The sequence below is a fragment of the Pagrus pagrus genome, assembly GCF_965226575.1.
Source record: "Pagrus pagrus genome assembly, chromosome: 15".
NCBI lineage: Eukaryota > Metazoa > Chordata > Actinopteri > Spariformes > Sparidae > Pagrus > Pagrus pagrus.
The window spans coordinates 5,173,049-5,190,739 of NC_140199.1; the positions used below are offsets into that span (position 1 = coordinate 5,173,049).

Sequence of the window (17,691 nt, forward strand, 5' to 3'; positions counted from 1 at the left end):
TGGCCACTTTAATATTGTATAAGACTTGCAGTGTTGACCATAAATGCCTCATCTGCAGATTTTATTATGCAGAGAACAGTCCTTAAGCTGCAGATTAAACTCTTTTGACTGTTCCAAATTAAACATCAAAGAAACGAGTTGATAAAGCCTTTGTGCTCAGGGCTTTTAAACTCTGGAAAAGTTTGAGTGTGATGAGATGAGTTGAGTAAGATTTGTCCTCTTTTAGGAAACAAGTGAAAACGCTGCATGGATTTGTGAGCGTCTGAAAACTTTTTTTGTTAATGTAATGCAGATCTGTTCGTGTACCTGAGTCGATATGATTCATGAATTTTTAGCAACCTTTGATTTTCCGGCACCCTTAACTAACTTTCTAGAATAAAGTGTCTTTAATCAGTGTTTAAACGAGCACAAATATTATTTTTATGTTGAGAAAAATCTGAACTTTCTTCTCTGGGTGCTGAAAAAGTGTTTCTCACTTTCTTCTTCCAGGAGCCGGAGGTTGGTCTCCTCTCAGTTCAGACAGATATCAGTGGTTGGAGGTCGACCTGGGTGAGCGGACACACATCACAGCTGTTGCCACGCAAGGCCGCTACGGCAGCTCCGATTGGCTGACGGCCTACCTGCTGATGTTCAGCGACACGGGACACAACTGGAGACAGTATCGACAGGAAGACAGTATAGACGTGAGTGCATTGTGTTGTGTGTAATGACTTGTCAGTGTTAGGAGGAAAGTCGGTGTCATCAAAGCAGAACCGGGAGAGACAAAAGCCTGTTTTCAAAGCCGGCAGTTTGACATGTCAAGAAGGAAAAGCACAGGTGTTAGTAATGATAATGGTTCAGTTGTGTCCCAGTGAGGATGACAGTGATGCACAATAACAGGACCCTGAAACCGAAGCAGCAAAGTGGAATTCAGACACTGTTTTTCACACCTGTTTTTCCCGCTGGGATGAAAAAGGTTGACACAAATATTTGTGCATGTAGTGTGCTGATAATACGTGTTACGTGCAGTTGTGCAACATCCTTAGACACTGTGCTGACAAAATTTTACCATTTACTTCACCAAAAACAAAAGAAACTGTGAAAGGACAACGATCGAAATTCAACCAGGATGTCCCAGATAAAAGATCTGTGATGGTTTAGAGGCCAACATTGGCAAAGTCTAACTGAACAGAAGACAGGAGGGCACCGATGGGTAAAATATTCAGCTATAACCCACAGCTGTAAAAAGTAGCACTGGTATAAATGGTACAAAAAGAGCAAAAAGCTGTTTAAAGCTGAAATAGGCAACTTTTCAACCCCCCCCACCACTAGCAGCCTGGCTACTGTCCAAAGCAACAGCAACAATCCCAATTTCACCAAGAAATCCCAGTCTCAGTGCTACCAAAACACAAACCAAACACTGTATTAAGACGGCAGGTTTCTGTATTTACTGATCTAGCTGAAAGCATGCCGGTTTTCGAACCATCTCGAGTCCCGGTGGTAACAGGAAACACATATCAACAAGATTTTGACACAACACCGGAGCGCTCTTCATCAAGGCAATTCCCATCTGTTCACTCCTGTTTTTACCTCAATTTCTATCACTCTCCCACTTTGCCAGTTTCTGCAGTTATTTCAGTTGTTCCACTGATAGCGACCGGGGGAAACAATGCCTCCTGACTCGTTTTATGGCACTGCAGTGAATCATTGGATAGTTAAGGAGATTACTTGTAAAACAGCTCCATCCAAAGCATCATCCAGCAGACAGCACAACGCCTTTTGGATATAAAAACAGCATAAAAACTAACCGAATGCCTGGCCGGCTGTATCTCGAGGAAACCCTACAATTTATTTAAAGTTAACAAAGAAACCAGCATCTCACACTCTTTCCGTTAGAAATGTGTCTTTTTTCCACCTAGGAGTTCTCTCACTTGCTGTACTGACCACATTACACTTGGATATGTAAAGGCAGTCAAGCGTTACCTCGCAGGCAGCGCCCGGTTTAGACAGAAAACTCTCCCCATTACGGAGATGCTGTGGAGAACGGCTTCAATTTAAAGCTGATGCGAGGTAAGGCTCTCGCAGCGAGGGTAAAACTAATGTCAGGCTAAGACTCCTTCAGAGAGAGCGAGAGAACAAGAAAAAAGGCTTCTCGCGGCTTAAAAGCTTGTTGATTCCACACTCAGCATAAATCAGGATAAATCCGCGGCATGTCTCGAAAGTCCTCCTAAAGCCCCACATATTAGTCAGCCTAGTTTATTTGGCTTTCGGGGAACAGAGTCGACTGCTGAGCTGCTTCATCAGTCACAATTCCTCCGGGACCTTTTCTTTCTTTTAAGCTTAGAGGCCAGAGAGTTTGTGAGGCTCAGTAACGCTCTCCCTTTCTCTAATTTTCTCTTCTCTCCTCTGTCTCGCTTCACATCCACTGGAAAGGTGCGAAAGAGCAGCTGGCGTTGAGAATCTATACTATCCTAATCAGGGAATATAGCATCCTGAAGTGTTAATAGAGGCAAAGGTTCCCTATGGGACAGGTGAAGGCAATTCTGTTAACGAGCCTCATCTTGAAACGCAAATATGGGTTCTTTGTGCTAAACAGGAGACGAGCTAGAAACCGGCAATAAGAAGTGAAGATGTGGAGGTTAATGTAACGGATGTGAGTTACATTTAATTACATGAAACTTTGCTGATGAACTGATTTCACTATGTTCTTCAGTGATGTTTTACAGTGAGAAGAGACTTGTCTATTTCTGTTGTTGTCAGTGGTTTGAAGTATTCAGAGGCAAGGGGCTGGTACACCATGCTAAATACATCCAATAGGATTTTTTTGACAGGTGAAGATGATAAAAGAGGCACAGAGGATGGTTGACCCCAGGTGAAGACTGGGGAGGAGGCTGAAGGGGTCGGTGTGTTTGCTGTGGGGACTACAGCTCATAAACCACTGTAGTTAACCGTTTGAGACAAGCATAGAGAAAACAACCCATCAGAGTAGCGTCAATATTATAATAAAATGCAGTGTGATGATCTGTAATCATGCAGATCCCCATAACCTCCCTTCCCTTTCAATCCCTCCTGAGATCAGTGGCCGATGGTTGCCTGGACCCAGACGCAATCTTATCCAGACCCGGATCTATAACTGACAAATTATTGAGAATTATAACATCGTTTTAATCATATTATAACAAGATAGTGATAGTGTTTCTATCAAAATATGTGAAAGTAGAGAGCAAAACCAAAGCTTGTAATCAAGAATTGACTCTTTCATCTTCATTCTCCCCACAGGCAGTTCAAAATCAGTATGTCTCATGTCCAGGCCCGTGGTGATATTCTCAGAATCCCACCGTTCTGTCAGTTTCGTCTTGGGTCTTTAATAGTCGCTAGCGGGGTACAGTAGGTGGTGGGATTCTCACTCCTGTTAAAAATTCACAATTTGCTTGCTGAGTGAACCATATGCTGCAGGAGAGAAGAGGCACTCAAGCACCTTTCCTCGGCATTTGGAGAATTCGACCGGCTCTTATCACGACTGCCACTAACTTTTGGGTCGTTTCACTCAGGAACCTTCCTAAGCAAAAAAAAAAAAGGATTATTAGAATGCAGCCAAAATGTGATGACTTAGGCTTATGTTGCCAGTCCTGCCAATCAAACATGATCAAACCACCACATGGCCCACATGATGCAGAGTAGCTGTGCTGCTTTGATGGCACATATTTAGTCATGAATATTTAATGCTCTAAATATTTAATGTTAAAGTGAAATCCTCAATACTAGAAGTCACTCTTCAGGCACACACTGACACACATGGGAACTGATTCCTGGATCTTTTTAACTTTAAATCATTTTTACAAACATTCAGTTTTTGCAATGCATGCTGTCATCCTGAAAGTCAATGTGCAAGTAGTATTACAATATTTTGCGTCTTCAACATGTTATTTTATGATGATATTATATTATTTCTTATGCTGAAGGTTAGCTGCTTTAGCTGATTGTAGCGTGAGTGAAGTATTCTTCTGTTTTGGTACTAGTTATACAGACTTTTGTCAAAGTTAAGTTTGGTGTGACTCTTTGACATTGTCCCTCTTTTACTCTCAGCTCCCGTATAACAGCTTTCCTCTCCTTGCTTTGCTCCCTGACTTTCCCTCAAACCTCCGTCCTTCAGTCTTTAATCAAAGCCTCCCGTTGGAGGATTTTCTACCTTTACTCAAGTCGTATTTCAAAAGTGAATGCCTCGACTAAATGAAGTGTTTGTTCTCCTCGCCCTCCTCAGCAGGAATTTGTTGGAGGTTAGGACTCATTTAAAGCCGTGAGATCACTGCTACAAAAATGACTTCCAAATGATAAGAATTCATTCAGATAAGACAACATGTCAGAGGAGCAGCAACACACTGCCAGGCGAATATGCAGATGTCCTTCAGTCGTCACACCCGGAAATCAAATCTCATGTGTAAACTTTCATCCTCATTTAAAATCACCACACCAGGTAGACACTTTAATGTCACAAGTATTCAGAACTTCTCTTATATTGCCTTCCTTCATATGGAGGTCAGAGGTCAGGATCAACTACATACCAGCGGCGTAGAGCCAGAAGGCATTCAGTGGTTTTGTTCAAGGACTTTTCGGCTGGGTATTTGATGACAGACATTGCTCAATAAGCCACGCTACAGCTATTTTACTTTCAGACAGTGCTGGAGTTCTGTAATTAAATTGCATGTTGAGCTTACTGTATTTGCATATAAATAAAAAAATGGATGAAGTGCCCAGAGCTAGAACAAAGTTTTTAAGCAAAACACTGAAATGGCAGTTGGCCAAGAGTAAGAGCATCACAACTAAAATCAAACAGACACTGAGTCATGAATACGTGACCAGGCATTGTTTCCTAAAACTATTTTACATCATTGCCATTGTAATCCGAAGCACCTGAAAAGAATAATAAAAGTCGATGGAAAGCAGACAAAAGGATATGGTTTATAGATTATATAAAGGCTTGAGATCAAGTCCAACTTGAAGCTTAAAAGGTAAAGAGTGTGTGAGCATTGCAGAGGTTAATAAATGTTATTCTCCACGGACTGAGTGTGTACCAAAGCGTCTAAAACATATAAAAGTACACCTAGTGCTTCACAAATCTAATTTTCTACCTGATTGAGAAAGCATTCACCAGGAACGTGGCCCTATCTCCACAATATTCCCCTCATTAAGAGGAAAATCAAACGTATCACTTCTCATAAAAGCCCTGGGGACTGCACTTCAACTTCAATCAAAAGATGATAGAAATTTGACGACAACAAAGATCCAGAGGGAGAATTTAACAGTTATGTTTCAGGTGTCACACAAGCAATAAATGGATAGATGCATGGATGGACCGACAGAAAAATTAGCTAACACGATGTTGTTTTTTTTACAGGCATTTCCAGGTAACACTAACGCAGACAGTGTGGTCCAGCACAAGCTCCAGCACCCGGTGATCGCTCGCTACGTCCGCCTGATCCCCCTGGACTGGAATCCAAATGGTCGGATTGGACTCAGACTGGAGACCTACGGATGTCCCTATAGTCAGTTTGGGCTTTTTTGTTTTTAATCCTTCACTTACAAACATAAACGGAAAAGATGACAGTCGACACCTTAACATGAGTGTTACATAAGATTCTCCAAGTTTAAATCCATTATTTCTATAAGCAGCCATGTTTTTTAAGTGCTAATATAATATTGATTGATGATTCTTGTTTGAAGGAACCCAAAAAAGGTCTTAAAATGACTGTCAGCTTTTGTCTATATCACAGCTTCGATGCTACATTACCATTTCTCTTCCTCTGCATGTTTACAGTTCTGTGATCCTATTGGTCAACGTCTCCAAACACATTGTGGAATCTGTTGCGGAGGGTCAAAATCAATTGTCGTGCCCTTCGCCTGTTTTTGTTCCCAAAACCCCAACCGGCTGATACCATGAAGTCTAAATTCAGCATTAGATGTCTTCATTGTTCATTTTTAAAATTCAACATCTAAAGAAGTCTTGAAATGCCAGGGATCTTTTAAAGGAACTAAATTTCATCAGGGGCAGATTGAAAGAGCAAATGTCTGCTTTCTAAGGCATGGTACGTCATGGCATTTCCATCATCTAAGATGGCATTCACAGTATTTTATTTCATTTAATTAATTTGTCTTCTCTCATCCACCCGTATCCTTTGGCATTTTTATTCATTAGCCATGGCTGACACAAAGGAGAGGAGGCTGACATCAAGCATGAATCAGCTGATACTCCATCCTTTTTTAAATTATTTCTGGGTGGCTCGCCAACAGTATAAGAATGCCCATAATGTCATTGTTTATTCAAGAAAATCGGTTTCTATCAGCTTTGTTACCACCGCCGAGGAGGTTATGTTTGTTGGATGGCTTGTTGGTTTGTCAGCAGGATTACACAAAAAATAAACTCTAAATGGATTTACAGTATTTGGATGGAAGATGGGTCAGGGAATAATGGATGGGTATTGATGAAAACCCCAAGCTTTTTGCAGTATTTGTCTTCCAGCATGTCAAATTTCAGGTTTTAATGTGCGTGTAAAGATGGACAGAAACACATGTTATCTCACAGTATACACACAACACAGATTGGTGATGTGGAGCAGATGGTAAACAGGCAGCAGATCAGGGTTAGTTAGGAATGAGCCAAGTGTGACAAACTGCGGGAGGCTCCCTGGCACCTGGTGGACAGGTGAGGAATGGGCAGAACAACCAGAAACAGCATGTGAGGAGAAGAAGTGAGGGCAGAGACGACACAGCAGCTGTGCTCATGGCAGAAATAGAAGGCCTCTATGCTGTTTGCTAGAGGAAGTTTCATTATGTTACATGAATGCATGCAGAAGTAATTTGTAAGAAGTCAAGCCAGTGTAAAAAAAGTTAATCAGTTCTTCCTTGGCCCCAGACAGCGTTCATGCAAATCCATCTCTGCAGCTAGATTAAAAAACAAACACACACCCAACTGTGCTGGAACAGGCAATTACAAAATGAGGAAATGACACGGGAAAAACTATGAAACTGTTGTAAATCACGTTGTGATATCAGACAACTCAATGCACCAAACATTTTATGGAGTAGAGACGATCTTGTATACCAGCCAATCAACAAGCCATCATTCTGACCCGTGACTACTCAGTAGTCTTTACTACATTGTTACCTGAATACTCAGTGTTCATGCATCAGACCACATCCATCTTCAAAAGCAGCCCTCATTTTGATCTCAACTACACACCTGTAAAGTTTCAAGACTGCATATTGCTGGTTGTGACACTATGGCGTTGTGACAGGAATATAAAAGCCCATACTCAATCCCAATGTGTGCAATTCAGCAGCTTGGTCAGTCGCCTCACGCCTCTAAGTTTGATGCTACAGGTACCACTGTCACTTACTAAAGCTCCAGAGACCGAAGTTCATGTCCAGTTTGAGACCAAGAGTTAAAAGTGATTTTTTTATATATGACGTAAACAAGTTAATGTATGTAAATTACGTCACTTAGCTAAACGTGGCTTTTCATAACCCAAACCTAGTAGTTTAAGTGCCAAACCTAACCAAACTGCAACCAATAACAGTCCAAAAGTCTTGTCAGCAAGCTTTATTTTGAAAGTGTAACATTGCATATTGCGTATTATTGCTAACTTGATATGGAGCCATTAACGTGCACAACTGACACTAGAGAGGTTGATAGAGCAGTCTCACAAGGTGGAACAATTACCAGCTGAAACTGTGGTTGCTGGTAAAAATAAATGTTTTTGTAACCATGGTGCAGAAATGAATGATCTTGGAAAGAGCAAGGGTGGTAAAAATAGCAGGTTTGTCTATGGGTTCAGTTTGATTACATGGTGAAGAAACCATCTTTGACTTTGATTCATCCAAAGAGAAAAGAGGAAGAGAAACAAACTGTACAGTAAATTTGGGGTTTGTGCTGTTTCCAGCATCACTGTCAGCAATAAAGGCCCAATCGCACTGCATGCAGTAACTGACGCATCACAGCTGACAGTTTTAATTTGATGCTTCGATAGTGACACAGTGGGTGTGAGAATCGTAGCAGAGCAACACTCAGCAACATGACAGTCAGTGTTAGTGTATCATTTTCTGTAGAGTGACATGACAGGCACAGACAGTTAAAAGTTCACAGTGTTGAACTTTGTTTAACGTGTGGTTTTGTCGCTTCTTCAGATTCCGACGTGGTGAGCTTCGACGGCCGCAGCAGCCTTCTCTTCAGGCTGAGTCCCAGGCCGAGACAGATGACGCGGGAGAGCATCTCTCTGAAATTTAAAACCCTGTGGAACTTTGGGATACTTCTTCACGCTGAGGGACATAGCGAGCACAGCCTCACCCTTGAGTTAGAGAAAGGAAAGCTCCTCCTGCTCCTCCGAAAAGGTACAACTCTCCAAATCCTCATGCACGAGATGTCATGTCTGCTCAGAGTCAGAGCAGGGCTGCGTTGAATTATAAAACAGGTACTTGGAGCTGGTTTCTGATTGGTCAGACATAATTTAAACTGATGTCGAGTGTGTTGTACCTTAAAGAAACACATCCAGATGGTGCAAATATATTGGTAGCGGTTGTCTTAGAAGCCATGACACCTATTCCTACGGACTGACCCTTTATTGTCACCAAGCCAAGCATTTACTGCATGTGATCACATGCATGTTGTGAATCTTGTTGCTATGATTAATTTGTGGTTGTGTGCTTAGCAAGATCAATAATCTATGAGATTTCTGAACCTCGTTGTGTGTTTTATTGCTCTCCCCACAGGTCTGTTGGTGGATAATATCATGGTGTTTGTTGACCACTAGTTTCTGTTCTTTTTCTAGTACATGCTTTGGTATCAGGAATTTAAGGGATGCTCTTCTGGTTTTACACATTAAATGTAGTCTACTTGTCAACAGCAGCTTGTGCAGATAGTGATAAAGTAGTAAAGATAGCAATGTCTTGTTTAGCTCTGGAGGGAGCTGAAATAATAACCCAGAGGATTTCATCTTTCGTATTTCTAATTGGGCTTCAGACTTTTTGCACAGAAAACCTGTGTTACAAAGTGATGGTGTCGGTTTTGAAAGATGATGGTACTTTTGAGACTTTCCAGTGTTTAGAGCTCAACTCATACAGTCTGTTGTCACTCCTAGTGCATCAAATACAGCAGCCTGGTCAGTGGCCCTGTGCTTCTAAGTTTGACGCTCTACCCCTCTTGTGTCACTTCTTGAAGCACTGCTCTAGTGCAGTATATTGCGTACATACATTGGACTTTCCCTCCGGAGAACAATGAATCAATGAACGTAGTTATTTTGGCCGCAAGTATGATCTTTTCCTAACCACATCTGTTTGACATTAATAATACTCAAAAATGTATTTTGAAAGTCTAACCTCACACACATATTATGTGTTATTGCTAACTTGAATGCAGAGCCTTTATTTTGAAAGTCTAGCCACAAGTTGCATTTTAGCGATTATTGCTAACTTAAAGGCGGAGCCCTCCGTGTGCAAAACTGACACTGAAGAGGGAGGTATAGTGTCATATTTTGTTAGCTGACTGAAGTTTTTTCAGATAAGGTAGTGCCTTATAATCATTTCAGGCTTATATCAGCAATTTTCAGTCAGTAACAACCTCTCCGGTTTAAGCACCACCCACTTGCTTTTTAAGCCCCGCCCAATCTGAGTACAGATTCGGATACAGATGATTTAGTTGATTGAACACATACATATAATGGTGTAATTGCTCATCACTACTAGATACTAAAAGTCCGGATATGTCGATATCTGCTGACCAGTTCTCTCAACTTTGGAAGTTGAATACTAAACTGCTGGAGAGTTCATTTTGTAGCTGAGCTCATCATCTTTCAGTTGTTTAGTGTGTATATTCTGTTATGCTGTTGATTTACATAGCAGTGAAATACTATTCAGACAAGCATTGGAGAAATATTCCCACTCACAGACATTCGATTTATGTGTCACCCTGCTCTACTATTCTTCATTTCAGTGGCATCTAAACTGCTGAGCTCATGTCCTGCAGTTTATGCTGCTTCATATCCAGATCCATCCTGAAGTCATTTGTTTAAGAGCAACACCACATACAGTCACATCTCATGAGAGACTGTCCTCCTAGCAGACACCTACATTACTTTTGTGAATTTAATAAGCATAATTAAAGGTCTTAGCCTGTTGCAGCAGTTGGTGGATTAGATTTATGCATGAATTCACTTAACAATTTATTCTCTTTGTGGTCGGAGGAATGTAGCAGGAGAACTCATGTGTGCACAGTTGAAAAACTGGCTTTGACTTCTATGTCAAATGTTTTTGGAGGGGAAAACCCCAGTCTCTGCTGTGCTCGCCTGAATAAAATGTTAGCAGTTAATGTTTCTGCAAACCATTGATATGTGCACAATTGTGCCATCATCATATCGGTAAGGTGGAGGGGATGGTGGTGGAGTTTGGTGACAAGGCTGCCAAGCTGGTGTCCATTGTTTAAGACTGCGTTTCCCCATTTGTAAGCGTGACACCACTGGATATTTGAAGGACGCCTCCGGACAGGAAGTCAGGACATCTCTAGCCGTGATTGTGGTGACCACAGGAGATACTTTAAGCCAAAACATAATTTTCCTAAACCTAACCAAGTGGTTTTTGTGCCAAAACCTAACCAGATCAAAAGGGTTGTGACAAAATATTGCAGCAACATAAAGAAATGTAAAGTTTCAACATATCAGGAGTCCTCACACCAAATGTCAACTCTGTACGTACTCTTCTAGCTTTATTTGCCATCTCTTCTCTACCTCCCTTGTTTATTGCCCTGCCAGTCCACCCGGTAAGATCTTTACTTGAGAGGACATAAAATGGAAGGTAACAGTCAGATTATCATGAAGTGATAAGGAGCTGATGTATCACTTTCACTAAAGATGAGGTAATTATAATGAATAAGTGGCTGGTTCAGAAACAACTTATGAAGAAAGTGGTTTTTATTTCAAGTCATATAGATTTCTACAAACTAATCATTCAACCACCTCTCAGCCTCATCGTTCATCATTTTATGATCCTCGATTCGGATTCAGGAGCTGCTCATTAACTAGGTCATTATCTGGATGTTTCTGATTTGTTCCTCACTCTTTCCTCTGCAACACATCTTTGTGTACCAGGTGTCTCTGTGCATGCCTGTCAATAAAACCTCAGAAAACAGACTGAGGGGAAAATTTTCCATTTGTAAACCAATTTTTTATTCTCTTTTTGCTGTGCTATAAATGTAAATTTGAAGCTTGAACTTGACTTGATTCATTTCAGACATGCCGCTGCCTTGGAGAGTGACAACAAGGTTAATTGTGTTTCTCTTTCTTCTTCGCTGCAACACAACGAATAAGGCTTTTTTTAAATGTTTTTTCTCAGGTCGGGGGAGTTGTTTTCAGGAGCAGCCCTCTCCGATTTGTTTTTGATTCTTGTCCAGAACCAGACTTTCTGTCTGCATGACATATAACTTGTTCCTTGCACACTGATGGATTTGGGGATTTGAACGTTTGGTTAGTCAGCATTGTCTGTCATGCAGAGCTCCTATGGATAATCATCAGAGTCCATGATACATTTGTGGGCGTGTGTCTTGACTCATAGCTCTATGGCTCTGAAGACGTAATATTTAGGCCATTGATGTACCCCTTTAAAACTTCTACTTTGAAAAACAGAGATAAACAACATGCACCTTTACCTGCATTCGATTCTCATTAGTGTGTGCAGGTCTGGCCCCCACTGTAAAACCCCATTATGAGAGCTTTGCTCCCCGGTGTACCCTAAACAACCTTCAGAAGCACTTAACAGAAGACACTTAGTTCCACTCTGTTTGCCTGGAGCCGTCCAAACTGTTTGAATAAATACACTGGCTTATTAAAATTCATGCGCTCTCTCCAAAAGCATCTCATTTCCTCGCTGCTATACATTCATCATAATGTTTGTAGTTGTGTAGCTCACTGGCTCATAATTAAGCTCAGCTTGTTTCCCTACTTCTGTGAAAGTAAATATGCCAGGAATCAGTGTTCACTGATCTTTCGCCTTCTGGCTGAGCTTTTTGTTTGTTAAGGATGAAGGTTTCAGTAAGAAAAACTAAGCGTTTCTTTTCCCTGAAAAAGATGAGACAGCTTGCCAGATATGAATAATGTATATAATGGTTTTATATGCTATGTATGCTTAATTTCAAGTTTAAGAAACTGTATAATGGGAAAGTTGTTTGTATGAAGGCACACTGTATGTGCAGTTCATGTACGTTGTGTACACTTATGGACACAAGAAAAAATTATAGAAATCCAACAACTGAATAGTTTGACTGCCAAAACGTCAGACGTATATCACTGTTACTAAAACAGCATGAGCGTGGCAGCGTACCAACAGCAGGCGTACCAGACCTTCACCGCTCTAAGACTGAACTACTTGGTTGGGTTTAGGAAAACATTGTGATTCGGCTTAAATTAAAACTACTTCCAATCCAGTCACCACAAGATGTTGGTCATGTACGTTCGTTTAGGTTCATTTTTTTATTTCTCTCTTGTCACAACGCTGTGCTTATGCTCTGCTTAGGTTGAGGCACAAAAAACACTTGGTTCGGGTTAGGAAAACATCATGGTTTGGCCTAAGATGTCTGTTTTGGTTGCCAAAAACACGGCTGGAATTTGGCGATTTCCTGTCAAAAATACTCGCTCTTTGTCGCTATAAACATGACTGGAAATTGCCCCCAGTTCTTCCGTTAATATATCCAGTGGTGTCACACTGACAAATGTTGAAAAACCATGGTCACTAATTAAAGATATCCAGTAGTTTCACACTTACAAATGCTGAAACGCAGACTCGAGCTGCGGTCACCGATTTGGCAGCCTTGTCGCCTCTAACTCATCCCCTCTGCATCCCGTTATGACAGTCAGGTAATAAACATGTAACGTGAAAATGTTGTGCCTGTGACACGTACGTATACATATTGACTCTTGGTTTAGCACTGGACATGAACAACAGTCTCCTGGGTGACAGTCCTGTGCTTGTTTGACCCAACCATCAAACCCAACCTCCAGTGGACTTACATCCACAGGAGGTTGGGTTTGATGATTGGGTCTCTTACATCCCCTGACTTCCTCCTTTACTGACAAATTGCTGCCTTATTACTGCCTAAGAAGAAATGGAAATATGAGACATAATAAGCTGCTGTCATAGTCGACCTATATGGTCGTTTTTTCTGATGAGGACAGCCTGCAGAGAGCGCAGGGAAAAACAGATCAGGGAACTGAACTCTATCACACTCTCTATCTGTGTGGTTCACTCATGACCTGAAGGAAAGGGCTCAGATTCTTCCCAGAGGAGTTGACAGGAGCTGCCTGTGGAGCTCCGAGTTTCAGATAGACGCTGTTGAAATGGAGAAGATTGATTTGTGGTCGTATTAAAACTGCTCTGCCTTGAGGCTCCATTGCTGTTGGATCCTCCATCATGTACAGACTGAATGGACTGTAAGCACCAGAAATATGTCAGAAGCGCTGGTCTGTCTTGCTCCATTTTATTTGATTCGATTTGTTCTCTATACAAAAATTGAGAATCTTGAGCACTGAGAGCCTTTTTTAAGCACCCACATATACACAAACAGATGCTCTTTGGATGCCGATGATGACTCATTCTGGATACAGTCTGTCAACTCAGCTGTCTCAGTGAATGGTGAGCTGTGTGTCATGTTCAATACTGCAGTATTGACTCGCCATGCTATTCTACCCGGCTGGATTTATAGGAAGGCGTCTCACTTGTGTTCAGTCTTACAGGGTTGTAAATAAAGAGCTTAGCCTTCATCCGAGAATCAACACATTCATGTCGGAGAGAGCCGGCTGTGCTTAATTTTACAGCTCACAGCTGACTAACACAGAGGCCATGTTTGACTCACAATGACAAGCTGATTAGCTGTAAGCCTGTGAGGCTCAAATGGGCCCTCGTGTAGTGGCTTGTTATATATAAAGTCAGAGTGTTTTTGGAGCGAGGCTCCTTCAAACTCTTTCTGGAGTCACAGCAGTGGATATGTTCAGAGATTGCTGATTGTTGCTGATGTTTTAAAACTTGCCGATCGTGTTGACTGATTTTGTAGACAGCCACAGACATGAAATTGAAAAGGAACAAACAAAAGAAAAGAAACAATTACAGTGTCTGCTTGATTCTGGCAGCACACAGAGTGTTGACATTTTGACAGCACCTGCACAATAACAGAAAGTTAACGCATATTTTCAATGCGTCTCGAAAAGTCTCACAAAAGTAAGGACTGAAACACAAGTGGAATGCTAATGTAATAATAACTTTTCTCTTATTTTGTTTTTTGGACAGATTTCATACATTTTCCTCCAGGAGCACTTGTAATGAGCAGGTCCGAGGGTTTCACATCTCGCCTGTGTTGACTGATTGCGTGTCGCCGTCTTGATCATTTAAGCTGAACGGAATTAAAATGAAAATGCTGAAGTGATTACAGCCACGCTGTCATCTGATAAGACCTGTCGATATCTTCCAACAAAATTAGATTCAGAGATGTAGAAGCAGCAGCAAGGCAGCCGATGATTAGGTGATATTGCCTCGGGGAGCTGTCTGGGATGATCTAATGCAGAAAAGTACACTGTAAGAAGTAAAGCAAGCTTTGAGGAACTTTAAACAGCTTCTCGTGTGATAAAAACAGGAGATGTTCAGACAGTTCACTTTAAAAAATCGTTTACTTACTGGAAACGGCCAGAAAGGATGAGATCGTTTATATCACAACAACAGCACATGTTGGAAAACTGAAGTGTAAGATGATTTAATGCAACCTGACGCTACTGAAATACTCATTTTAACCACCTCAAGCTGAAAGAGAGCAACCTCCACAGCCATCTTCAACTCTCAGATGCCTACGTATCTGTCCTCCATCTCCCCTCCCCGTCCCCTTCCCCTCGTCCTGTGCCACCTATTGCTGATTGGCGCTAATAGTGTTGTGTGGCTTGGTTTGTTTCCCATTTACAGAGCCAGGGCTGAACAAAAGAGACAGATTTTGTTTTGCCAACACATAAGCTAGAAGCCTTACTGGAGAAAATGCCACTTCAAAAACCACAACAACAAAAAAAAAAAACAATGAATCCAAGGTTTTTGGACAAACTGCCAATGAAAAAAAGGGAAATTGCCACTTTCTAGGTGAATTTGCCTTATATTGAGTGTAATCAACTAGATTTTAAACAAACACTTGCTAAGATTTTGAGCTTTTGCAATTGGCAGGTTACTTTCCCTTGCAGGGATTTAATGCCATGGTTTGTGAACCCATGTGCAGAACAAGATCCCCCATCACTGCATCCTGCCCAACACGATTACAATGCAAGACTGACGAGCAGAGAACATTTTGGGGACACACTCAGTATTGCAACATGACGTGAAGCATGAGACCTTCCCCGTCTTCTCTCAGTTGCCTATACAAGCCTGTTGAAGTCCTTTAATGCTGCTGGACTGTGGATTTTCTGCGACATGCACGTTCTCGAGTGCCTCGTCTCAGTAGCTAACGTCGGGGTCCGCCACCGTAAACAGCCAGCTTCCTGTACAAGTTCCACGGAGCCTCTTTAACATTTTGCAGCTGCGTTCATCACGAACGTTGAATGAAAGATTTGTGTATCAGTAATGATTAAATATACTCAACCTTGCCTTCATTTCCCTGTTTCCCTCTCCTTTTTGACATGTGCTCACATCTGTCTGCTGATGATTGAGTGCTCGTCACTCTTTCCCTCTTTATCTGTCTGTCTCCTTCGCTCTCTCCCGTCTCTCTCTCCAGTGCCAAAGTGTCTGTATGACTGATCAATGATGATTGATGACTGAACACATTTCACTCTGTCTGGGCCTCTGTCTGTCTGTCTGTCCGTCTGTCTTCTCTTTCCCTTTCTCTTTTATTTCCCTCTCCCCACAAAGACAACGTTGTCTCCTTTCAAACAATATCTAATTCATATTTAATGATCAAGTGCATTTAGGTCTGTCTTCACCTCCTTCTCTCGGCAGATCTGCCAACACTTTGGGGGAGTGCAGAGTGCCGACAGCCTTTCCTTTGTCATTTATTTATGCCTTTTCGATCTCTTTCTCTATTACCTTTAGTGTTTGGTGTTATCACCTACCTTTTCCTGGTCTTTCATAGCTGTAGATGTAGATTCGGTTCTACTTCTGAGATGTAAGGCCGGTCACGAGCACTAGACTAGGAGGGACATTTTGTTCCCGGAGAGAGAAGGAGACAGAGGAGAATATATCAAAGCAGGACTTCTTCCCTGAATAAAATATGAGGAAAAATCTTAAGAATTAACAAAAGAGACAAGCTGACAGCCAGAAGAAAGAACATTCGGCGAACTCAAATATTTGATATCAATATCAGTTTTCAGGCGTCTGCACTCATTTATTGTATTTTATTTTGTTTTAAAAATTCAATATCTCAACTTCCTCTGTCAGATTGTTCCAATCATCATCTTTTACCATCACCGCGTCTTCATCTAACTATTCCTTCTTCCTCCAGGCAGGAGTTCCTCTCCAGACGCCCAGCAGCTGGTGTCTCTGGGCAGCCTGTTGGACGACCAACACTGGCACGACGTCACGGTGGAGCATCACAGCACCCACCTCAACCTCACCGTGGACAAAAACACACTGTGGGTGCAGATTCCACCAAGGTTCACCCACTGGGACCACGACCAGGTGTGTTTGTGTCGGCGTGGGCTGCGCACAAACATCAAAAACACCCACATGGAGTCACAGTCGCTCAAATTTGATACGTGTGGTTTCATGTGTGTGTTATGCTCAAGTTTCTCTCTGTGCAGATGAGTGTGGGAGCGTATCGGGTCCTCGGCTCTTGGAGGTCAGTCGGGTCACACAGAAACTTTAAAGGCTGTTTGGAAAACCTTGTTTATAACGGCGTGAATCTGGTGGACCTCGCTAAGCAGAAAGACCAGCGGGTCACTGTGAAGGTAAACCGGCTCACAAAGTGCAGATGAAATGTGTGTGTGTGTGGGTTTGTGTTTACCACTGTGGAGCAACAATGTGAGGGCTTGTAAGGGGACATGAATAATAACTCTTGGTCGGACATGAGATACATGAGAACACAATGTCACCTGGGACATTTAGCGCCTATCATACCAAGACAACTGAGAGTGGTACTCAGAGTAGTAATACAGCCAAGCACATACTTAAAGTACTAAAAGTAAAAGTAGGGCCCAGGTTTAAAAATACCAGAATTCCCCCTTAAATCTATGTAATGTAATAATGTATGAGTTGATTATATTGCATATTGATAAAGTCACTGAAGCTGTCAGATACATTTAGAGGGGTTAAAAGTACAATAACTCCCTCTGTAGTGGAGTAGAAGTGTGTCTCCAAATTGTTCTTAAACTGGGCTGGCAGCCTGGCACCATTTTTATGTGGTGCCAGGCTGCGTTGTTACTAGTTGCTCCGCTGAGGAAAATAGAAAGTGATCGAGCTTTCTTAATGAAAGCAATGCCAACAAACCACTTTGTTGGGTCGGGGAGTGAAGTCTGTTACCGCAGTGTACTTTGTTACTTCCCACATCTTGACAGGTGTTCATTAAGATCCTCAAAGAATCACCTAGTTAACAGTTAAACCACAGTCACAAATCACATTGCAAATTACTGCTTATTAAGTTGCTGGTAACCGTAGCAACAAAACTTTGCCGCATCAAAAGCTACACTTTGAGGTGTCCTTGGACTATTGTTGTTGCGT

The 17,691-nt window shown here is 41.8% G+C and overlaps 1 protein-coding gene across 1 annotated transcript in view; it reads left to right on the top strand.

Annotated features, from left to right (window-relative positions):
* LOC311270929 (contactin-associated protein-like 4) overlaps positions 1-17,691 on the top strand; it is a 70,472-nt gene that overhangs the window by 24,847 nt on the left and 27,934 nt on the right. The window contains exons 3-7 of the mRNA XM_084376193.1: positions 490-683; positions 5,375-5,522; positions 8,161-8,364; positions 16,478-16,653; positions 16,776-16,922. Of these exons, the coding sequence (XP_084232319.1) occupies positions 490-683; positions 5,375-5,522; positions 8,161-8,364; positions 16,478-16,653; positions 16,776-16,922 (869 nt within the window). The remainder of the gene's footprint in view (positions 1-489; positions 684-5,374; positions 5,523-8,160; positions 8,365-16,477; positions 16,654-16,775; positions 16,923-17,691) is intronic.